Source organism: Mixophyes fleayi, chromosome 11 (assembly GCF_038048845.1).
Source record: "Mixophyes fleayi isolate aMixFle1 chromosome 11, aMixFle1.hap1, whole genome shotgun sequence".
Lineage (NCBI taxonomy): Eukaryota > Metazoa > Chordata > Amphibia > Anura > Limnodynastidae > Mixophyes > Mixophyes fleayi.
This window is the reverse complement of record NC_134412.1, coordinates 96,965,439-96,991,035: the sequence shown is the minus strand read 5'-3', so window position 1 is coordinate 96,991,035 and position 25,597 is coordinate 96,965,439. Positions and strand designations below refer to the sequence as shown.

The following is a 25,597-nucleotide window of genomic DNA, read 5'->3' as shown; positions in this document are numbered from 1 at the left end:
ATTTGTGCAGCTGCTTTTGCTTGTTCTTCAATGCTCACTATAATCTTCTCTCTCTCTCTTGGCCCATTAATGCAAGTTGTAGGTTATAATGTGTGATTCCTGTTACTACAGTCTGTAAGACCCTAACAGTCCCCCAGGATCTGTCATTAGGTTCCCGTTATCAGTCATTCTTCCCAAACCACCAATTGCACCCTTGTACAATCAGCACACACACACACACACACACACACACACACACGTTACAGTCTGACCTTGTGAGGAAAGGTGATTTCTTCATCTAAGTAGAAAGATTGTTAGACTTTAATGTCAGGATTATAATACTTGTCACTTAGGTTGATTTATAACACCCTAGAGTATGTATGACATATTTACACTGATAGTGATCATATTACAGTTACCGATATATTTCATTGTATTTATTACGATGAGAAAAGCTCTATATCAGGAAGGCTGTTTAACAAGGACCGTTGTCCTTTCGCCATCTCAGGATGGTGACAGTAGGATATATTAAATTAAAAATGCTTTATTTAAATTAAGTATTTCTTAAAATTGGACCACTGTCACAATAATATATATATATATATATATATATATATATATATATATATAATTGGAACTGATAGGCCAGCGCGATGGGGCCGCATTCTCTTCTCTCCTCCCTTCCACACCCCTGTTCAGTTAGACAGATCAGCAGTGCACAGATCTAGACAAAGCTCTAAAATGGGACGTTTCGTAGGGATGGTGAAGACTATTCATAGCGCTGCCGGCCAGTATCGCCGGGCGGCTCAGTATCACTCGGCTGCTCCGGAGATGTGTTAATAAAGTGCTACGATAAGGCCAGTGATTGTCTAGATTTACTACCTGTGCCAAACACAGTTCTTTCTGCTCTGATTGGCGGTTCTCCTAATGATCTCCGCGTGTTATTAACCAACATACGTAATCAGCTACAGTGACCCGTGGGAATCGCACATGTGGAGAGTGGTCGCTCAGTGCAACGAGTATGGACGGTGTCGGTGATATTACGTCACATGACACACCCTTTCCTCGCTGGTGCCTAATCATTTTTATTGATGTCAATGGACAGACATGTTCCATAATCTAGCAGAGGTGGCAGATAGGTGCTGTGGATTTAAGTCTGGATAAATCTTGCGTTGCTTCTAGGAGAGGCACAGAAGCAAATGACAGTCAGCATGTGTCCTGCACCATCGCTGCGGAGCAGCCTAGCATGTGCCTACAGTGATTATTCATGGCTGGATCTTCCTAGTAAGAGTCTCATTGACTCCATTTATCCCCAGCCCAGCTGCTGTGTGATTCATTACTATGTATGCGTGGTGCAGAGCACACACAGATTACTGTACAATGCAGCTAGCAGGGACATGAGAATACCTCATTCCCAGTCTTTCTCCCACATGAGAGAGAGAAACAAATGAAAATATATCAGAGATGAATCCATGACGAGCCAGGTTTAACGGTTTCTCCTTTACATAGATGCCTTCCTGGGAGATTGTATTGTATGTAGGTATGTATGTACATATGTATGTATATATATGTGTACGTACGCTTATTGCCTCTGTAGATGCACAGTGCCCTGTAGTGATATACAGGATATTTATATGAAGGTGGAGACGCCTTCAGCACAGGGCTTTGACATTGTCTTGTATCTGGAGAGTCTGCCTGCTGTTATATGATTGTAAGCTCTTTGCTGCAGGAACATCTAACCAAATTAGTGTATTAAATATTAAGCCTTTTATGTAATTGTCATCGGACCTTCTTTGTAATGCTACCTATACATTGTATGGGATGTTCAAGAGGAAGTAAATTACTGTTTGACATTAATATACATTATTGGTGGTATATTATACATGAAATAACTGGGGTGCTTCTACTAGATATCTCCACCATGCTCTCTCTCCCCCTTTGCAGCAAGTGACCATGTTAGGAGGGAGGGGCTTCACTAACAGAGCAGACACTGAGTGACTGGCAGATTATGTACTTACTTGACTGACATGTACTGTATGGATTGGATGGTTGTTAGAGGGGCAGGATCAGTGCTATCAAAGTAACGCATATAACGTCAGTTTTAGCTTTTTGAACTTCATCAGATGCCATTTGGACAGTACGTGTGGGAGGGGCTATACTGGTCTATAATGGAATGGAAAGTAATACTTTATATAATAAAGCTATGGTGTAATATCAGGATAACACTGAGCATTATATTTTATCATCTTGGTTCATATCTATAAATCTCATTTTTGTATTTTAATGGTTTCAGTATTGTCCTACTGTGGATTTCAGTGTATAGGAACTTCTACAATCACTGATGCTTCTTTGTGACTATTAGGATTAATTGCACGTCCTTAGTGATTGTTCTGTCACGGTGAAGGGTTTGCTGTACGCCCACAAGAGAACAAGTATTGTGTTATTTCTCCTGCCTACAGAGATGGACAAGCTTTATCTTACTTTATGGGTATTTCTATATATCTATCTATCTATATATATATATATATATATATATATATATATATATATATATATATATATATATATATTACACACATACACACACACACACACACACACACACACACACACACACACACACACGCTGCTCTGCAACATCACATGCTGCTCAGATATCTCTTCTAGAGAGATGGAAACGTTCTTAGTAAGGTGAAGTCCTCTACATGGACCTTCCATCTACTACCCTACAGCCCAGAACATCAGAGAACAATCCTCTTCACACATTTCCTTCAGACGTTCAGATGCCCCATTTAATAAGATAATTTACAATTCTTCTTATCGTTTCTGCTGCCTTCTGTGGGAAAGGCAATTTATTGAAATAGTTTCCTACCTATCTACTTGTGACCTGGAGATGACATTTATGAAGTAGTCTGTTACCTTGCATCCTTCTCCCTTCCTTATACACTACTATAGGACCGGGCAGCGATAATTTAATAATTTAAAAGTAATTTATGAAAGTGCAAATACTGTTTTGTGACATCACATCCTTGTGTAAGTTTTTACTATGGTGCACATTGACCGAGAGTGTGGAGTCTTTAGGGCTGCAACACTTTGCATCTATTGATGGGAGGAGCTTACAGAGCGACGGCCTTCTTGCAGTGTGTCAGCTGGGTGCTCCCACATATAAATCTGGGGTTTCGTATTGTGGGACAAGGTCATTTAAATGCAATACAGAGGTGGAGAATGCACATTAGGGGGCATTCCCTGTGTTGTGGGGCTACACGGCCCTTTTCTCCACAGATCACATCTTGAGTGGTACTGGTACTATATGGAGGTAATCAGTGGGATGCCTTCTGCAAGTTCCAGCTTACAGGAAAACCCATTTCTACCAGTTTAATAAAACACTGCATAAAAGTGACAGTCCAGGTTTCCCTCCATTCTCATGATTAATATAACACATACATGTGGATAAACTGAACAATATGTTAGGATGGAAATGAATGAAGGAAGAGGGGGATTCTGTGAGCTGATGATTTTACTCTCCACAATCCAGCATAGGTCAGGATGAGGCGGCACCATAATGTGGCTATTGGGGAGCTCCAGGTAACGCCCAGTCATATCACGTCGTCTTATAAATCCCCCATAACGTCACGGCTATATTAGTGCTATTTAAATAACCTCTGGCCAACTCCATCTGTACTGCTGATACTGACAGTCTTGTCCAGTCCTTATTAAAATAAAAGTATCTCTTCCTATGAGAAACATTGTGGATCTAAACAGCAGCTGTCATTCTAAATATATTATAAATGTATACATTCATATATACTAATAATAAGAGAGGGTCTGTAAGATAATACGGTGGGTAAAAAGTCTTATGGTGGTCAGATGCTCCGCCCATCCAGCAGATGGCAGTAGAGGCTGATGAGAATTGCACTGCATGAGTGGTTTGTGTATAAGGTGATAAGATGCATTTTAATACACATGCACAGTACTAAATGTGTGTGTACTCCACAAACATGTCCGACATTAAGTGAGGCCCATAAACCATGTCCTTGATAACTGATGCATCCATTTGCCTCACCAGAAACTATTATATCTCCCTAGGTCAGGACTTGCTTTGTTAGAGATAATTTCTAGGGGCAGCCGCTGGGTGTAAGGATATGGCTTTGGAAATGTCCCTATTTTTGTATTGACCAATGACGCAATAAAATTCCATTTTCTGCACGTTGGATAAATTCTCACCATCTATTGTTTTATACTTTAATATGTATCAAAAATGGATACTGAAATGCAAATTGGTAGTTTAAATTAAAGTTCATTTTATATGCTGGGTATTGTAGTGCAGGGTCTATATTTATTTTTATTGGGGCCTTGAGTGGCACCTTCCTTTCTAATCTGCAGTGATGTCTGCAAGTGTCATGACATTGGCTTCAGTCAGCCTTGTATTGTGGAAATATGAAATAATTATTTATTACACTACAAAGCATTAATCATTGTGTAATGACAATAATCAAGTCATTCAATGGCTCCACCTTGCCCTGGTGAAATAGAAAACGTAGTGCTCCACCCTGCCGTGCACAAAATAATTGCTGCTTTTACTTAATAGAGGTAAATTGGTCTGAAAATTAGTGTATGGCAGTGTAATTTGTACAATAGCAAATAATGCTCCCTCTCCCCGGGATTCTCCTAGTCTGGATAAACCACATGATTCATTGTCACCACATAACCAGGCAGTGTGGAACATAGAGCATGTGCTTTCACCTGAGGTTACACCATTCACGCTGCCATCTGCGACCTGATATCACGCACACAGCTACTAGGACACCTGACCTTTTGGGCAGCCATGTTCCTTCAGGCTAATATTTGCTTTCTCTGCATTTTCAGCTGCCAACCTCTTTTACATTCCTCTATTGAGCACAGAGTGGAGGAATTTCCTCAATACACATGCTAAGTAGATGGAGATCTCTGCACTGAGAGAGGCTTATGGTTGAATTGCAAATGACTCTGAATGGAAATGTTTGTATTTACATGGAGAGCGCACTCCAACCATCTCCTAACCATGGACTCTTATTAAACTGGTATTTACTTGTTTTTCGTATATTTCTAGAATCCATTGAGTGCAGTATTTATGTCTAATCCTGGTTACACCAAATAATGACATGGCTCAACCACAGAGTGTGAGCAGCTAATGATATTGTATATTATCCCGTTGCACATTATCACTGTATGACGCTTCATTTGTCACTGCCTATATATAGGAAACATGGTGTCTGCGTGTCCTGACCTGTGTAATATTATTTCCAATAGCAGTTATAAATAAATTGTTCAGCTCTGTTACCTGAATTTATCTGTGTCAGTTTATTCTGCCAGACGCCCAGGCCTCCTGTCTTCATTATCTAATTGGTAATTGTACATCTGCATGCCTGTTAAACACATTTACTGGGAGAACAGCTCTGTTTCAGCCTCTCTGAGAAGTCCTGATGTTGGCTGCACCTCAGTCAGAGGAATAGCAGGATCTGGCTGTGTATCCTGCTCACAACACTGCCCAGTACACATCCTTTCTAAGCTCTACAAAACAGCAATCTGATTGGTAGTGAAGTGGTTACACTGTGCGAGAACAGACAGTATGCAAATACAGGAATAATGTGACTGTTATTTGTCAGGATACTGATGTGTGAAAATGATGCCGTCACCCCCACAATCCCCCTGTGACTGAATGTGTATGTCTTACAGTGGCTGTTTCGGGAGTTAGTCATGCTGCCATTTCAACACTTCATCTTCATTCGTTTATTTATGTAAATGCTAGCAGACATAACCTGCTTGTTTAATGGGCAAAGCTGTCAGAACAAAGCCAATCGTTAAGATAAGACAGAGCACCGACAACAGCATAGTACAACTTATCTTGTTCTGTATACTGGGGTATGTGACGTCTGCATAGTATGACGTCTCTCAGTCTGTGTGCTGGGTGTGAGATTATTGCACAGTATGACTTCTCTCAGTCTGTATACTGGGTGTAAGATTATTACACAGTATGACGTCTCTCAGTCTGTGTGCTGGGTGTAAGATTATTACACAGTATGACTTCTCTCAGTCTGTATACTGGGTGTAAGATTATTACACAGTATGACGTCTCTCAGTCTGTATACAGTGTGTAAGATTATTACACAGTATGACTTCTCTCAGTCTGTATACTGGGTGTAAGATTATTACACAGTATGACTTCTCTCAGTCTGTATACTGGGTGTAAGATTATTACACAGTATGACGTCTCTCAGTCTGTATACAGTGTGTAAGATTATTACACAGTATGACTTCTCTCAGTCTGTGTACTGGGTGTAAGATTATTACACAGTATGACTTCTCTGTCTGTATGCAGGGTGAGATTATTGCACAGTATGACTTCTCTTGGTCTCTGTTATTAATCAGAATTTCCATGATGCTCCTCGCTGTCTATAGATCTCATCTGTTGGAGCTGTAATCATTACAGATCTTTGATGCCTTCTCTTATAAATTCTACTTGTCCGACTGATATAATCTATCCCACAGGGGCACAGTAATACTACACAATACTTCTCCTTTCCTTGTGAACATCCTTTCATTACTCTTGTACATAAATTGAGTAGCACTGTAATATCTGCATACACTGACATAGTCCTATCGCTCACATCCAGTGACGTTAGGGTTTTATCTGTAGAAAAGATTGTACAGCGACAGGCATATAACACGGGGTTAACCGCTGTCTGACGACTTTACTATGTTACTGTGCAGTCATCATTATATGATAAATATATTCCTTCTATTCTATGTACTTTGTGTTTGGTGTCGTTTAACATCATAGTGTTGTATTGTTTCTCTTTAAATCATTCAAATATAAAGTTTGTTCCTGATAATCTTTCCTCCTTGTGCAATTTCTATTCGTGTCAGTGGACTTTGGGATATTTTTCAGCCAGGTTGTGATTACTGGTGACATGTAGTGTTATCTGCTTGTGTAAAGAGATTCTTTATGACTATAATATCCGAATCTGTCAATGAAATATGGTGGTATTTACTTGCTATGTGAATTAAAGATTTACCCTTTTATCAGATATGTATGAAAGAAATGATTGTAGCCCTTGGCCACTATCATACCAACAAAATACCTCTCATCAATCCCATCCAAGTGCTCGTATTTAGAATATATGGATCATTATCTCTTATTAATCCCAAATAATCCATAAACAAAATAAACTGGCTGCCATAGCATTTCCCATGCCAACAACAATGTGTAGAACATATAATAGATCATTTATGTTTGAAATAAATGTGACTTAAAATAAATTCTATACATTTCAATACAGAATGTGTGGTATACTGATATACCACCCGCAGTACAGAAAAGTGTCTGCTTCCAAACCATCTTTGTGATCAGGAATAAAGTGCTTTAATGTCACACGATACTAAAAGCAATCCCAGTTTCCAACATTTACATCCATTAATCCATCCAATAAATCTTCTAAATACTATTCTATTTCATAAACTATTGCTCTCACAGTGATCCACATAGTGTGAAATGTTACTTAAGCTGGGTACACATCTATGCAATTATCGTGCAGATCACACGATTCATGACAGTTTTGGCAAATATTGCATTATTGTACGCTCCCACGTTGTTTTATCGTACCAAAACACATTGCACCTGATGATTTGGCTTTCTAAACTTCCTAAAAATCATTATCAATGATGGAACGATGTCGGGCAAATGTGGCAGTGTGTACGCACTCCAGACTGGCAGCGTAGGCAGATATCTGTAGTGTGTACAGAGTCAGGATCTTGTCAGCAGATGGTTATGGATGAAGAGCACAGATCTGAAGGTAAGTCGTGTAGGTGTGTACACATGAATCGGCTGCTAATTGGGACTCCATCTTTGATGAAATCTTTACAGAAATTGCATCTAAAATAAGATTTCATAGGTGTGTAACCAGCTTTATAATACACTTACAGATATTATAGGTGTATCCAGAGATCTTGTTAAAGATTTGTCTATTATGAAGATGATAAAATAGGCACGTTTGGTTTTGGAGTAAACAATCCCTCTGTGAATACGAACATTTTACCAGCAGTGTTACTTCTTTCTAGTAATGGGGGTGAGGAAATGGTACAATGTAGGTAGCCCCCCTCCCATGTGACGTTATTGGATAACACCTCATCATCTCTGTGTGTTCCTGGGTAGATGTTGCTGTATCTGTGTGTAGATAAGTGCCCTGAGCCGCTCTTTATAAATAATCTTATTTATCATCTTGTCATAATGTCGGTTACTAGTATTATGCTGAATGTTGTACCTACTTCTACCATGTCCTGTAGTCATGTTGGATTATAAAACAACACTGGCCAGCAGGGGGCAGTAGAGGGAATGCTCTTGAGGGGGATATATTTTGAGGGCTGCCAGCATATGTGAGTCAGGAGTGCTGCGGCTGACCAAGGACCCCTTCCCATCCCAGGAATGTAAGAGATTCATCAATGCCGAGCAGATTTCTTTATTCTGGTCCTGTTTTGTTACACGAATGAATGAACACACTTTGGAAACCAACGAATGTGGGTATTATGATACCTCTTTACCCCATGCATGGGTATTATGTCTGAATGTTTCTCCTCATAGTAAAATATGACATAATTTTCAGAGCTTTCTTTTGTTTTGTTACTAAATGACTTAATTAGTGTAGAATTGTCCCTGTAGATGAGGGTAGAAATTGGAGACACAGAGCAAAGTACTGAGCTCTCCCAAATATCATCTCCGCTGTGTGGGAAACTGTTAAATGAAACATAATGTAAGTTAGTTGTATTGTCCATAAATACGTATATGGAGGAGATAATAGTTCCTGGCTGCCATGAATAAAGAAATGATATGAGAAATATTCTCGGCTTTCACAATATATAATAGAAGGAAACACGGTCATTCCGGGAGCTCAGTTTCCCAATCTAGGTGACTCCTATACTGGACAGTCAGCGGGTCTTCCTGGTGCTGATAAATGTTACTGTAACAGCTGATGTCATGGAGGGATTGTGTTATCACAGAGCAAGGTGACTCTGAGCTGATTATCTACAGTACTGACTATCACATTGGTATTGGAGAAAGTACAGCTTCCTTCCTACTGTGTGTGTAATTGTGTATCTCTGAATGTAATGATACATACAGTGAACAGACAGCAGTGTAGTGTGTGGGGTCCAGTTGCTATAAATACAAGGAAGTACAATGTTGCATGTAGTCTGCCTCTGTTGTACTAGGTCTGAGTGTACACGACTTGTTTTATGCTGTATATTTGACTGTAATTTATGTATTCATGATACTTAGTTTCAGTCTCTTGATATATTTGTACTCATCAGAAGAATACTGAGGACAAAACAACATGTAACATCTGATCCTTCTCTGCCCAGGCGAGTTATCAGGTGTGTCTGTGTATGGACAGTTTTAATAATAGTTCCCCTGGTAGAAGTCCTGTATGCTGAGTAAAGCTGGGTACACACTTATACAAATCGTGCAGATTGCACAATAAACCCCAATTTGGGCAGATATTGCATTAGTGTACACTGCCACTATCATTTTTTTATTATACCAAAACACATTGCATCTGCTGATCTGGTTTTCTAAACTTTCTAAAAATGGCGATCAACGATATCGGAGAAATGTGGCAGTGTGCACGCAGTCATGACGTCTGCCGATAGTTTCCCCAACATATTGCAGCAGCGTAGGCAGATATCTCTAGATCTTCAGTAGATGGTTATGAGATGAGGTCACAGATCTGTAGGTGTGTGCGCATCCATCGCCATGCTCATGGGAACTCTGTTGTTGGTGAAGTCGTTAGAGACATTGTATCTGATGTATGATTGCATAGGTGTGTACCCAGCAGATTGATGGGCCCCCAGAGCAGATACAGACCTGCACAGTTCCTTGCCACAGTGGGGACAACATCAGCTGCCTTTGGGGGTTATAGTAGATGTACCAGTGGGTAATGTGATGCAGCTGTGTGCTGTATAATGTGTAGAGGTTGTAACTATTACATGGAGCCAGTCTTGCTTACCTAGAGATTGGACTGTGTGTTATACAATGCTTCCACCTGACCTGGTCATACTGCTTCATTTACATGTAATGATGCTGCACAGGGGAGCAGGGGTCGTTGTGTGAGACATCTGTGCAGTAAATACAGAATATAACTCTGTCACTGTTGGTCATGGAAGGAAGGGGTTAATGCCTGCTCCTAGTCCCCCGTATCCAGCCGCCATCATCATTATTCCCAGGCTCTCTTTGTGGCCGCCATAGAGCTGAATACATCCTTTGAAGCTCCCAGAACTTGAAATAGGAGAACAATGTGCCCTGAGAGGCCGAGCCCACCCCTCCTCCCTCTGACACTGCCTCATGGCTCTCTCTCCCCCTCCCTCTGCCTGCAAATGAACAGCTGAAAGGTTTGTGGCGACCTCGCAGAGCCTTGTACCTGGCCACGGTCTAGGTGTGACGCTGTTGCCGCGTAATGAGGAGCCCAGGTGGCTAGCCTGTCTCCTGCAGTCATCCAGCAGCATGGAGGGAGGGACTGATGCTTTCCCCAGTCTCCATGCAGCACCTTCTTCTGCGGGCAGGATGGCATCAGGAAGCAATCTGGAGAGATTGGAGAGGTCAGTCATTTCTCTGATTTGTAGTGTTATCCTTGGGATTCCAGTCTATGGCGCTCATTGTTGTGGTGTGTGTGTAGTTTGGGGGAGGAGGAGGATTGCATACATTACACTGTGCACGGTGCATCTTCCCGACCTCTTGTTTATGCAGATATTTCCCCGTATTGTGTACAACGACACACCTGGGCTACAATAATATGGAATGTCTTCTCCACACAAATATGTTTCCCCGAAGGCTGGGGAGCTGTATTGCAGGCGTTTCTGTGGTGTACAGTTTATTGCAGGTGTCTCTGCAGCAGAGCTGTCAGTCTAATGCACATTCACAATGTCAGGACATATGTTTGATGCGCCAGTGCTCCAGGCACCCAGTCCATTGCATCATGATTGCTCCATGGCACAGATTAGATGTACCAGGAATGTACTAAGATTTTCACATAAAGACATGGCATCACCATGAGGCTGAATGTGCCAGGAGTGTGCGCTATAGGCATGGCATCACCATATTTGTATGAGACTGAATCATCATCACCACCATTTATTTATATAGCGCCACCAATTCTGCACTGCTGTACATGGAATATTTTTTGAATGTGTCCGGTGTGAGCTTATTCACATTATAGGAGTATAAAATGGAATGGACAAATAGTCTCAAATGTTGGTCAATTCACCTAACTAATTACTACCAACACCTAATCCTGAAGAGTCATCACCATTGATGTCAAATATTGCATATGTTCCCTGGTTCCTGTATTCTACATTATTATGTAAACCACTATAGTGCTACCAGGAGTTACTGATATGAGCATAGCAGAGATATTGTTGGAGAAGTTTGAGTGTATCAGATGTGTCTTACACAGGCATAGCAACATTATAGGGGTAGACGACTGAAAGTACCAACAATGTCAGATATGAGTGTAGAGGAGTGTGTCACAGGGGCATAGCGACATTGTAGGGGTGTCACATGGGCATAGCGACATTGTAGGGGTGTCACATGGGCATAGCGACATTGTAGGGGTGTCACATGGGCATAGCGACATTGTAGGGGTGTCACATGGGCCTAGCGACATTGTAGGGGTGTCACAGGGGCCTAGCGACATTGTAGGGGTGTCACAGGGGCCTAGCGACATTGTAGGGGTGTCACGGGCCTAGCGACATTGTAGGGGTGTCGCACGGGCATAGCGACACTGTAGGGGTGTCGCACGGGCATAGCGACACTGTAGGGGTGTCGCACGGGCATAGCGACACTGTAGGGGTGTCGCATGGGCATAGCGACACTGTAGGGGTGCCGCATGGGCATAGCGACACTGTAGAGGTGCCGCATGGGCATAGCGACACTGTAGGGGTGCCGCATGGGCATAGCGACACTGTAGGGGTGTCGCACGGGCATAGCGACACTGTAGGGGTGTCGCATGGGCATAGCGACATTGTAGGGGTGTCGCATGGGCATAGCGACATTGTAGGGATGTCGCATGGGCATAGCGACACTGTAGGGGTGTCGCATGGGCATAGCGACATTGTAGGGGTGTCGCATGGGCATAGCGACATTGTAGGGGTGTCGCATGGGCATAGCGACATTGTAGGGGTGTCGCATGGGCATAGCGACATTGTAGGGGTGTCGCATGGGCGTAGCGACATTGTAGGGGTGTCGCATGGGCGTAGCGACATTGTAGGGGTGTCGCATGGGCGTAGCGACACTGTAGGGGTGCCGCATGGGCGTAGCGACACTGTAGAGGTGCCACATGGGCCTAGCGACACTGTAGGGGCGCCACATGGGCCTAGCGACACTGTAAGGGTGCCGCATGGGCCTAGCGACACTGTAAGGGCGCCGCATGGGCCTAGCGACACTGTAGGGGCGCCGCATGGGCCTAGCGACACTGTAGGGGCGCCGCATGGGCCTAGCGACACTGTAGGGGCGCCGCATGGGCCTAGCCACACTGTAGGGGCGCCGCATGGGCCTAGCCACACTGTAAGGGTATTACAGGGGCATAGCGACATTGTAGGGGTGTAACTGATAAACCTAGTTCTACAGGTTGCTGGTTTGGACATCAGGCCTATGCATCATCTGTCAAACATGGTGACTATTGGAGTATTATGCTTCACTGTTTTTTTTTGTTTTTTTTAAAATTATTATTGTCATGATAATTATATTATTGATAAATAATATGATTTGTCCTGGAAATGTCCAGAAATTAATATCTATCGTAATCATCAGAGAGTTTAGGATTATTTAAAGTTACAGAAAGAGAACCAAGTAGCCATGTTCAGTAAGTCAGGATATGGATTATAACGCTGCCTGCACCCGTGTTACATACTTAGCAGGAAAGCATCCATAGAAATGATGGAAGATGTTGGCAGCTATATCTGTGTATTTACGGTGTCTATGTGTATTATGTATATAAATACACAAAGCTCCATGACACTCACTAACACGCATGTTCTGACATTGCTGGGATTAGTGTGTACGGCGATATCTCTCATGCTGGAACTATATGCCACATGTACAGTCTGTTCTCAGAGTATTTCCTGTTGTTTTCCAACATCTGGGTAGATGTGACGTCATAAAATACTGTTTTTCTTTGTTATGACGATTTCTGACATGAGACGGTTCTGGCAGGACAGGTTTCCATGTTTTGTGGCAGTTACAGGGAAAGTTTTCCTACATGGTTTTGTCTTAGAAACTTTGTGCTATTTGCATTCACATGGAGAGAGACGGTTTGTGGATATGTGTTAAAACCTTTAAAATCACACAACTTAAAGTGGTTTAAACAACAACTGACAGCTCTGTAAATATGCCTATGGGATTCCTATGACAAACACCCCTGACAGGAATGTTAATGAGATTTATTTGCTTGGGGCGTGTATGTAGACGGGCCGGGGTCTAGGTGTGTTCTGGGATACTGTTTGCTGTGTGACTGGATCTTACTTCTGCCCCACAGAGACTGGAAGCTGCAAACATCAATTCTATCAGTGGATGGCGAGCAGCTCTGTCGTGGGACTGAACTTATAAAAATAGGGACACTCCATCAAAGACCTGTTGTTTGATGCCTTGGCTATGCGTCGTATGGAGGTTCCATGTGCTTTGTGAACCGCTGGATCATTACGCACCATCACTTTATCCAGAACGGCCCCACTACGAATCTGCTGTCCAGTGCAACCCTACACAATGTTCAGTTCAGTTTTCCTCTCTAAATCAGTGAGCTTATAGGAATCACAGTTTTAGAATGTTTTTTTACCAAAATATGAAGGAGTAATTCAGATTTGTAAAGCTGGTCAAAGTGAAATTATGTATTCAAGTTTTTCTGCAGCATCAATCCCATTAAAAAATGAAAACATAAATCACTCTGGCAGGCTATAAGAAGTTTAATAATTACCATTTTTCTTTGGATTGTTTGCCTCCTATTAATCTATTTATAATTTTGCACTGTTTCCAGTGTCATGTGACTACCATGACAACCACAGTCACATGGAACATGATGTAGTGAGCACAGGGGCTCTGGTTGGCCTATCTGAGCTATGTGTGCTCTGTGACATTCTCTTTCTCCTTCATCTGCCATCACATGACATGCTGAGTCTGTGTGTGTGTGTGACTGACAGTCATACTTGTCTCCCCTCCAGAGAGATTTTAAAAAAGAGATAATGATTTGTAGGAGGACAGCTAAGAAGGTACATACTTTATAAGGTATTTAACTCACAATTTAAATAAAAAAAAAACCTTTATTTGGGATTGCCGCTTTAAGCAAACTTTCCCCTTGTTCCCTACTAGCAGACCAGTGAGGGCCCCGCACCGAAGTAGCGATGTCTTCTTGGTGCCGCGTTGATGAGTTGGAACAGTTTACATTTAGATTGTGCTGCACCAGTTTCAATACAAAGGAGCTGATTAGAAGACGTCCCAGATCTATTCAGTCAGTAATGTCATTTATATAAGTGCAAAATTACAGATAATTTCTATTTGTGCATTGACGCAGGAACAGCCTCCAGGAACCTATTTCAAAGTCCAGTTTGCTGCCACTTTATGGCCATCACCATTTATTCAATGAAACTTTACCCTTTTTTCTCCTAAAATCCTTATTTTAGTTTCAAGTCAAGAAAGTGAGAGGACTATTACATAGCTCAATGTGCCCGTACCGGGCTTCCTGAGTCCCTATAACACTCAGCTTTGTTTGTGGGGAGATAAATGAATGCAGCAGGGAACGCCCTGAGGATACGTGGCATGGGGTCTGCGCGGTCCTGTTGGTTAATAAGGTGGAATTATCCTTTTCCTGGTGTATCAATGACAGGGCCTGTTTCTCTCCTCTTATTGATCACCTGTTGAAACCGTGAGAATACACATAATGATTTTGGTATAATTACATTGTAGTTGTCATGTTATCATCTAATGTGAGCAGAAGCATCCAGAATCCAGTATAATATGTTCTTGCTCATAGCTTATTATGTCAATGAAGTTGTTGATTGCTGACAAGCCACAGATCCCTCATTGCAGGTGATCTCAGCTGCTATTTCAGGCTCACAGGATACTGATCATTAAGGTGTTCCCCTTATTCCTCTGACAGATGATGGGGTGCAGGCAGACCTACACCATTCTGCAGCACTGACTGTGTCTAGAAGTGTGCGTTGTTTGTGTCATTGTAATAGTGACCTGCGGCTCTTATTGTTCATTACTTTATGTCTGTGATAAAGGCAAGCGGCTGTAGCTGTCCAGGTCCGCCTGTGTATGGGAGGTTCACGTCACCATCTTATCAATTTAGTCCTCACCATTTGGCCGCTCATGGTGATGACTAAATTGCACAGATTTATAAAGCAGCAATCATATTATATCATTCACATCAATCCTTCCACATTGGAACACACAGTCACACACACATTCAATTTTTCAAAGAAACACATTTTTGGGCATGCAAAATTCTCACAGATAGGGAGGGCCCTGGTAGGAATCAAACTCATGACCCCAGCTGTAAGTCAGCAATGCTAACCACTGTGCCACTATGCTGCAGTGAAAACTGACCCCACATACTTTTCTATCAGTGACTTCGCCCTCATGTAGATGGAGGTCATCAGCCAAAAATGATTGTGAAATCTGATCTGAAGTAGCCTGGATCTTTTAAGATAAAGCCACACATTGTGTGAAGGTCGAACAATCTGGCTACAGTGGCTTAACAATTATTATCTGTCCCAAGAAGAAGTCGCTGTCTTGTATGAGTCTCGAGGAGGAAGCCAGTCCTGTTATTCCAGATGTGAGTCCCCATCTTCTTGCAAACTAGTGTAAAGTTTACGGACTACTGAGATCTGAACCGTGTTCAGTGTTACCAGTCATTGCACTGAGATGGACATATTTAGTTACATACATACATACATACATACATACATACATACATACATACATGTAATAACTAGTGGTTATAATTCAGCCTAGTATTCACCCTTTGTCATATATTAATGTCTGATGCAAAGACCTCCTTTGAGGAGAAGAGGGAGAGCGAATGAATCGGCTGCTCCTACCAGCGGGATAACAGCCGGTTTCTGCCACAGTGTGAATTTGCATATTAAGTATAAAGGTTCATGATATAAGTTACATTTATAATGAATGTCATAAGAATATGCTAAACACTTGTATGTAAAATATAGCTGCAATATCCATATAATACAACTTAATGAGCTATAAATCATTAAAGGACGTACTGAAAAGGTTACATATAAAAATAACAAAATAATATTATTATACAGTTCACTTTCTAAAAAGACATTACAGCTGAAGGAGTCATGAAGCTATGGATATACAAATATAATGTCATTAGAAACCCTGTAAGGTATATCATGAAGCTTTATATTTGAAATGCTAATGTGTAATTGAACATCCTGGGTGACTTGATTTACATCTCCTCTGTGCTGTATAGTGACCATAGTGTACTCCAGCTGCCTATAGAAGGAGCCTCGCTCCACAACATGGCAAAGTGGTAACAAACTCATCCTGTCTCATGTCTGTACGTTACCATACAGCATTACAGCACTAATCTATGGAGATTCTCTCTTCTAGAGCTTTGCCTTCTCCATTGAAATATGTTACGGTTAAATACTGGCTCTACCGCCTTTTTACACTGTAGGATAGATAGTATTTAATGGACATGTAGATTAATATATAATATACACTCTGATCAGAAGATGGCTACGTGGTGGCACACAATATAGTATTTTTCTCTGTATCATTACATTGTCTGCTATTTCTTCCCTATCTACGTCAGCGTTCTGGACCTGGCTCAGAGTGGGGTCTGAAACCATTCATTATCCTTAGTGGTTAGCACTTCTGTCTCACAGCACTGGCGTCCGGAGTTTGATTCCCGACCATGGCCTTATCTGTGAGGAGTTTGTATGTTCTCCCCGTGTTTGCATGGATTTCTTCGGGTGCTCCGGTTTCCTCCCACATTCCAAAAACATACTAGTAGGTTAATTGGCTGCTGTCAAATTGACGCTAGTCTCTCTCTCTCTCTTTCTCTCTCTGTCAGTGTGTGTGTGTGTTCGGGAATTTAGACTAAGCTCCAACGGGACAAGAACTGATGTGAATGAGTTCTCTGTACAGTGCTGCGGAATTAGTAGCGCTACATATATAGCTGAGGATGATAATTATGAGCCTCTCATGGGTGAACTATGGAGGGGAAGGGACTTGCTTTTTGCTTCAGGTTTTGAATAAGAGTCCGTGTTTGAAGTGTGTGCCTGTTTAAAGCGGGCACCCCTGAAATACATATGATGCTAGTGATAATGGGGGTGCATAGCTTGCTTTTATTAGACAAGTAACCTATGGACCCCTCCCATTTTACACTGATAGCGAGCTTCTTAAGAGAGGATCATGGGATTCACATTATTTTGATTATTATGCAGATATTTTTCTAGCTGAATTTTATATAACCCTGCTGACTGGTAATAACTGGATTTATTCCATGATTTCATCAGTTCCTCTAGAAGATGCCTTCAGTCCTGACTCCATAGTACTGTAAGAGTACGTGTCATACGTGGCGGTGTGATATCTGTCCGCACTCTCGGGGATCGGTGTCATTGTATATTGTGTGTTCATCACAGCCTCCGTTATCCACTGGTAATGTACTGCAAATGAGTCTCATTATTTACCCAGAGCTGGTGCATTGCTCACTGACGTTCCAGGCCTTCACATCCCTGAGTCTGAGTCACTGAATGGCACTGCGGGATAGGTGGCAGCTTTATACATAAAGGATAATACAAGCGGCAGACATTGCTTCATGTGACGTATAACACAGGGATTTACATGGTCATTCCTGTTGTATAAACTGGTGTAAAGGAAAGACTGCAGTCCCCAGCCTTCATCTGCATCACTGTAACTCCAACAAAGCGACCTTGTTCAGACTGTCCAGAAGGAATTTGAGGAGGAGATTGAGGAATCTGTGTCTCTCATGTATGAGATCAGTTCAGCAGGACAAAGCCGTTGGAATCTTTGTGCTTGTTACTTAATACCTAAAACTGCTGCGCTGTCATGAATGAAAACTTCCACGTGATTTTTATTTGTTTTCCTGTAAAGTGAATATTCCACTCTCCACAAGGAAATTGGTGTATTATCTGCAGCAATGTTCCCTGGTAGAAACGCCCTTCTACAGCATTGTGTGACATCCTCACTGAGCTTCTTCTGAAATCCCTCATAAGGACTTTGTATGGCTCATTGCTCTGTCCTACACAATGATTTCCTGTTCTGCGCAGAGAAAAAGAAAAATCTTCCCCCATATCTGTTAATTTCTGCAAAGTTCTTGGAGCTTTTACATATCTCCTGTATCTGTGAATGCCGCTAGCGACTTGTCCTTGTCATGTGTTCAGTCTTGTAGCTTTTATAATGCTCTAGCTTAGATGCTTATTTCTTATTGGATGGGTTAGACAGATTTCTCTCACACTATAGGACGATAATGCAGGTGGATTATAGATTAATTTCTACCATCTTTCATGACATGGATCACACGGAGAGTGGCTACATTACACGCCAGAATAATCTCCTTTATCTCCAGGTGGACGGTAGAACTGCTATAGTTATGTTATCTCATGGTAAGATGTAGAAGCCTGTAACAGAGGAGTATTGTATAGTAGCTCCAAATGGCACCTTCTGTGCCCAAATTAACCCCCATACAGTAGGAGTTTAGGGGGAATATACGCTCTTCAAAGGTTCCCCATAATACAAGCCGAGCACTACATTGTATAGTGGTGAAGTCGTCACTGAGATAAAGCGAGCGATCAGGTCTGTGCAGTGAGACAGATAAAATTATGTGAGGATGGAGACTTACAGGATCAGGCTCTGAGGTACATGGTAGATACACTCTAATAGAGAGTATATCCAACAAACTTGTAGTAATATAAATAAGAAAATCTCAGTCATTAGGTCTACGTACATATCTAAGGCCCTGATCCTTACCTCGACAATGTTTTTATGTTTCAAAGATTTTATTTGCAAGTCAGGTTATTACTTTTCCCAGTAAGCACCTTGGAGGTCGTAGCTTCGTGTAGGGCACCAGCAATGTCTTGTTTTATATTGGTCGCGGACAGGTAATGTTGGTTAGGTCCGAATACAGGTCTACAATATGATAAAGGCAGGTTAACGGGCTTCAGGCTGGCTAAAGTTGTGTGTGCAGTAATGGAAGGGTGGGGGAAGAAGAAAGTAGGGACTCTGCGGTCCTATTTGAACATTCATGGTGCCAATCCAAGGAGGACAAATTTTCTTTATGGTTTCCACACTGTCAAGTAAGAAGACTGTCAGCCTCTCAATATCTAGCACCTCCCTGAGCTGGAGAGGGAGGATCCAACAATAAGTACAAAGTATTTAGCTGCTGGGATACATTGCCTTTTGTGTGCTCTGCGCCACTTTGTCGCTATAGCAATTGTCACACAGAGATCTGCATATGGAATTGTTCACATGAGCACCCTTTTCTTCTATACACATCAGATGTAAGTGATCATAAAATACAGCTAATCTTAGACCACAGACATAATATAGGTTAATTATATAGGATATGATGTGCTTAGGAGCAAAGCACACTGTGTCTTTCTATAAAGATCTATAGTATATATAGGAAAGGACTTTGTGCCGGAAGCGTGAACTGTCCAGAGAGGGGGCACTTACAGTTATATCTGAGTTGGGGTCTTTACTATTGTTATTAGCTGCAGTAGTGATTGTCTAAGTTTACAGTTCTGAGATGGTCACTAATTATTTTTAAAAAAAATATATGTCATTAATAGGTGTGTGTTTAAAATGTAAAAGTACCCTTGTTCTGTCCTCACTATAAACTTCCCTTTGGCCTGAGTATAATCAGATAGACAGCAAAACCATTCCTATTTTAATAAACCAGTCTAGATGTGAAGATCTGAAGAATGGTGTTTATTTAAGGACTAAAGAACATGTGAGATCAAGCGGTCTAAGTGTAATAAAGCAAAGAAGAATACAATCACAATATGAACAGATATAATGCATTGAAAACATGGCATAACTGCATAATTTGATACAAAATTTTACTATTGATGCTGTGCTAAGCTGAGTACTGCATATCTGACGAACGTGAAATCTAAAATGGTGACTTACTATCATTACCCAAGATGCATTGAGAGCCAACTACGGAGGCCTAAGTGTTCAGTTTAAGCTGATACTAGGCTGGCCACTAGATGGAGTTCACACAGAAAAAGTGCATATGTAAAACAACAATGCTGAAGGCATAACAACCCTATAAGCTATTTTTTGTCATCCATCTCTGGGGAAGGATATTAGCTTTAGGGTATCCCATTTCTGGTGGAAGGGCATTGGCCCAGGGGTATCCCGTCTCTGGGGGAAGGGCATTGGCCCAGGGGTATCCCGTCTCTGGGGGAAGTGCATTGGCCCAGGGGTATCCCGTCTCTGGTGGAAGGGCATTGGCCCAGGGGTATCCCGTCTCTGGGGGAAGGGCATTGGCCCAGGGATATCCCGTCTCTGGGGGAAGGGCATTGGCCCAGGGATATCCCGTCTCTCTGGGAAAGGGCATTGGCCCAGGGGTATCCCGTCTCTGGGGGAAGTGCATTGGCCCAGGGGTATCCCGTCTCTGGTGGAAGGGCATTGGCCCAGGGGTATCCCGTCTCTGGGGGAAGGGCATTGGCCCAGGGGTATCCCGTCTCTGGGGGAAGGGCATTGGCCCAGGGATATCCCGTCTCTCTGGGAAAGGGCAATGGCCCAGGGGTATCCCGTCTCTGGGGGAAGGGCAATGGCCCAGGTGTATCCCGTCTCTTGGTATGGGCATCTCTCAATATCTCTAAACCAGAACTATGTGTATTAATTGACTTTTCATTGTTGGATTATCCTGTTCTGGATTCAGGTGGGTATCAGGGTTTATTGCTGAGTTCAGTAATTTCCCTGCTTATTTCTGGCCTATTTATCAGTTCGCAGTTTAAACAGGGGTAGAGGAACGGAACACGCATCTGCCAGAGAGCGATGGCCAAATTGTTCTGGTCAAATGAAACATTCTGACAAGCCAGTGGAGTGATACCTAATCTGCATCCCAGGAGATGCTGCTTTTCTATGCAAATATCTCTGACCTTGATGTACCGAGCAGCTGTCTGATGAGGGAATGAACCGGGCACAGTACAGCCAGGACTCAGGGGTGCGATGGAGCAAATCATTCCGAATTGCACATTGTACATACACTGCATGGTAATACAGACGTTTCTTTCATCACAGAGTACAAGTAGCTCCTCTTACATTGTACATCTCACTTATTGATGAGAAACGGGACGAGCTAACAGAGGTGCAGTCCTTATATCTCATCACCTATTTCCTGTCTGTAGGTTACATGTGGCGTGTACAAGTTTCCTAATGGGATGCATGTCACTGTCATTTAATCCAATGTAACCAGAATTCCTAGCACTGCCCTAGTCGTCCAGCCATTTATATTCAAATCATTTCACATCCTTTTCATTTTCTTAGTTTGTACGTTATTCTTGTCTTATTAAAGTGGATGGGAGTTGGGGAACAGTGGTGTAGAGGACTTCACAGAGGGTAACAAACAGATTGTTCTCCCAGTATAATACTACTGGCTCCGGTTATACACAGTATATTTCCTTATTACCAAGATCAGGGTTATTGGATCTACAGGGAGATGGAGAGTCTGGGCCTCCCAGCAGGTTGTGTACCCCTGTCCAGAGTACGGCTTTCACCTACAGTCCTGGGTTGTTTGGTTAGTCAGTGAATCATACATTTGTAAAGCAAGTGATTAGCAGATGGAAATCGTGCAGTATACACAGTGCATGTTCTAACCCCCCCTCTCTCTCTCTCTCACATGTAGAATAATGAAGTCCTCGCTGCATTTAGAGGAAGATGACTTTGTTCCGGAGCTGCCACGGAGTATCCACCCCAGGGAGAGGCCTGATTGGGAGGAGACTATTAGTGCTATGGTAAGTCCTGTTCCTGGAGTTACACCGCCAGCCTGACAGCCACATGACGTGGACAATATACGAAGTACAGAGTGAAGATACAGTACAGTCAATGTGCCCATATGTGTCTATATCCATTGTATGACTGGAGAATGGAGGAGAATCTGGTACTCACATGGAGACCATGGATCTAATGGAGATTTGCTGGGTGACTATACAGTGAATCCTTCACTTCTTCACAGCAGCCTCGTCCCTCTGTATGCTGATTATCTCTGTGCTGTTACCTGTCCTGTCCTCTGGTCTCCTCTCATAAAGATGCCAATGCTCTCCTTTTTATGTGGTGCTTAGTAATGCCATGTATTTCACTAGGTGGCGCTGTTATATTGAAGTGATGATTATACCTCTGTAGAGCAGCCAATATGGCGGCCACCACTTTTATATAAGTGAGATTCTCTGTAAATTGATTGTTTGTTACTAATATAATAAAGCAGCTTAGTCCCTTCTTGTAAATGTACAATGTGATTTCTGCTCTATCCTAAATGAAGGGTGAGTCCCTCCTTGCAGGTGTACATTGTACCAGTGACTTGTCTTGTTATGGAGGCTGCCATCTGGTTTCCGGTAGTAGATCTGGCCAGGAGAGTGGTGTAGAAAGACAGCACTTTGATCACTTTAGGGAAATAGTTTACATGACTTGTACAGCAAGGAAATGAAATATTTTCCTGTGCACACGAGCAGCTGTTATCGTGACAGCTTGTATTCCTCACCTTGTACATTCCATGCACACATCAACATACATGAGCTAACTAGCATACAAGGCTGGAGAGTACCATGTTTTTGGCTCTATATGTAGTGACTTTGTCTGTCCTGGGTGTACTAATGGCTGCAGGCTCGCACACATTGCTCTGATTGTTGGCTGGCCATGCTGTGTTGTAGATTTGTATAGCACTGTGCTGGCTTAGTAGGACTTGTCTTACCTAGCTCACTTCTACATACTTACAACATAAAGCTAATGTTAAGGTCCTCTAGAATGACTGTGTTTAACCCTACTCTAGCTGGCATACCAAGTATTAGTGTACCATTGTTCTAGTGGAGACATTATATATGTAGACTCCTGATCATGGGGCACACTGAGCGTTGTGTACATCTAGTGGAGACATTATATATGTAGACTCCTGATCATGGGGCACACTGAGCATTGTGTACATCTAATGGAGACATTATATATGTAGACCCCTGATCATGGGGCACACTGAGCGTTGTGTACATCTAGTGGAGACATTATATATGTAGACTCCTGATCATGGGGCACACTGAGCGTTGTGTACATCTAGTGGAGACATTATATATGTAGACTCCTGATCATGGGGCACACTGAGCGTTGTGTACATCTAGTGGAGACATTATATATTTAGACTCCTGATCATGGGGCACACTGAGCGTTGTGTACATCTAGTGGAGACATTATATATGTAGACCCTTGATCATGGGGCACACTGAGCGTTGTGTACATCTAGTGGAGACATTATATATGTAGACTCCTGATCATGGGGCACACTGAGCGTTGTGTACATCTAGTGGAGACATTATATATGTAGACTCCTGATCATGGGGCACACTGAGCGTTGTGTACATCTAGTGGAGACATTATATATGTAGACTCCTGATCATGGGGCACACTGAGCGTTGTGTACATCTAGTGGAGACATTATATATGTAGACTCCTGATCATGGGGCACACTGAGCATTGTGTACATCTAATGGAGACATTATATATGTAGACTCCTGATCATGGGGCACACTGAGCGTTGTGTACATCTAGTGGAGACATTATATATGTAGACTCCTGATCATGGGGCACACTGAGCGTTGTGTACATCTAGTGGAGACATTATATATGTAGACTCCTGATCATGGGGCACACTGAGCGTTGTGTACATCTAGTGGAGACATTATATATGTAGACTCCTGATCATGGGGCACACTGAGCGTTGTGTACATCTAGTGGAGACATTATATATGTAGACTCCTGATCATGGGGCACACTGAGCGTTGTGTACATCTAGTGGAGACATTATATATGTAGACTCCTGATCATGGGGCACACTGAGCGTTGTGTACATCTAGTGGAGACATTATATATGTAGACTCCTTCCTGATCATCGGGCACACTGAGCGTTGTGTACATCTAGTGGAGACATTATATATGTAGACTCCTGATCATGGGGCACACTGAGCGTTGTGTACATCTAGTGGAGACATTATAAAAATATTTTTGTTGCCCAATAAAAGTTAAAAGTATATAAATTGCTATAATTAGGGTGGGGAGAGAGAAGATATTGGAGATCCCTTTTTTAGTAGTTGCGATCTATTTTTCTGATGTAAGAGACAGCATTATAGAAGGGGCACGGCATTATAGAACCACATGAACAGCATAGTGGCTCAGTGGTTAGCACTTCTGCCTCACAGCACTGGGGTCATGAGTTTGGTTCCCGACCATGGTCAGAGATTGTATGTTACCCCTGCGTTTGGGTGGGTTTTATCCAGGTCCTCTGGTTTCTTCCCACAATCCAAAAACATACCTGTAGGTGTCTATCAAATTGACCCTAGTCTGTGTGTGTTTTAGGGAACTGTAGACTGTAAGCTCTACTGGGACAGAGGTCCCCTGTACAGCGCTGCAGAATTAGTGGCGCTCTATAATTAAAGAATGATGAAGATGATAATGATGATGTATGCTGCTGCTTTTGTTTGTGTGTATGAAGACTAGCAATGCCTGAGGTTGATGGTGTTTGCATTCTGAGACAGCTGCCGTTGTCATCCCCATGATGTAGGTGTCTTATGTACTTATGTCTCCTGCTACAAAGTGTTTCCATCTCATCGCTGTAATACTGAGCAGCTCCATCAGAAGTTAGTGGGGACAGGGAGACGGTTTCCTCACCCACTCTCACTGTCAGACATTGTGTATCTTACTGCTCAGTAATAATGATATAGTTGTGTAGTAACCATGGTATCCTTCGGGTCCTCTCTTACTACAAATCTCTTAGGTCTGTCGTGATATCTTGCAGGTTATTTGTGGATGGACTCTGCCCTATAATCACATATTTAGGAGAAACTCATGAATTTCAGCCCACAGGACATGATGCCTGAATGAGTTTATGGAGCACATTTATAAGCATAGCAGGGTAATTGCAAGCCTTTGTGGTCAGTTTATTAGGGAGGTTACCCTCCTCTCCCCAATTTCCAGCATGGACTCTATATGAGAAATAAGGTTACTTACAGGAGATATGGAGGGCACTGTGATTTGTTGTTGCAGGAACATCTTGAATATTAGGTGCAAAACCAAAGCACATTGAGTGCATGGGATTAATGTATTCTACCGTCTTGTATTTCTCTACTTGTTGCATCTCTGTTTTCTTTTTGTAAGTGTGAATCAGCCACTGGTCCCAGATGTCATTACTTATCCCCAGTGCTGTGAGCTCTCCTATTTACACCTTCATCACACATTGTTCTGTCTCCCAACATTTGCATGTGTCCTTCCTCTCTGTGTTGTTTAGTCTTCCTGTCCTTTACATCATATTCATTTCCACTTTCACTACCCTGCCAATCA

The 25,597-nt window shown here is 42.4% G+C and overlaps 1 protein-coding gene across 13 annotated transcripts in view; it reads left to right on the top strand.

The window, feature by feature from the left end:
- Positions 1-25,597, top strand: part of ARHGAP32 (Rho GTPase activating protein 32) — a 389,933-nt gene that overhangs the window by 302,809 nt on the left and 61,527 nt on the right. For 4 of the 13 annotated variants that reach the window (XM_075190514.1, XM_075190515.1, XM_075190512.1 and 1 more), the window contains exons 1-2: positions 10,397-10,605; positions 21,906-22,014. In XM_075190514.1, coding sequence (XP_075046615.1) covers positions 10,511-10,605; positions 21,906-22,014 — 204 coding nt within the window. In that variant the 5' untranslated portion in view covers positions 10,397-10,510. Of the gene's footprint in view, positions 1-10,396; positions 10,606-21,905; positions 22,015-25,597 lie in introns of those variants that run through there. The other 9 variants (XM_075190517.1, XM_075190519.1, XM_075190516.1 and 6 more) reach the window with 4 other exon arrangements.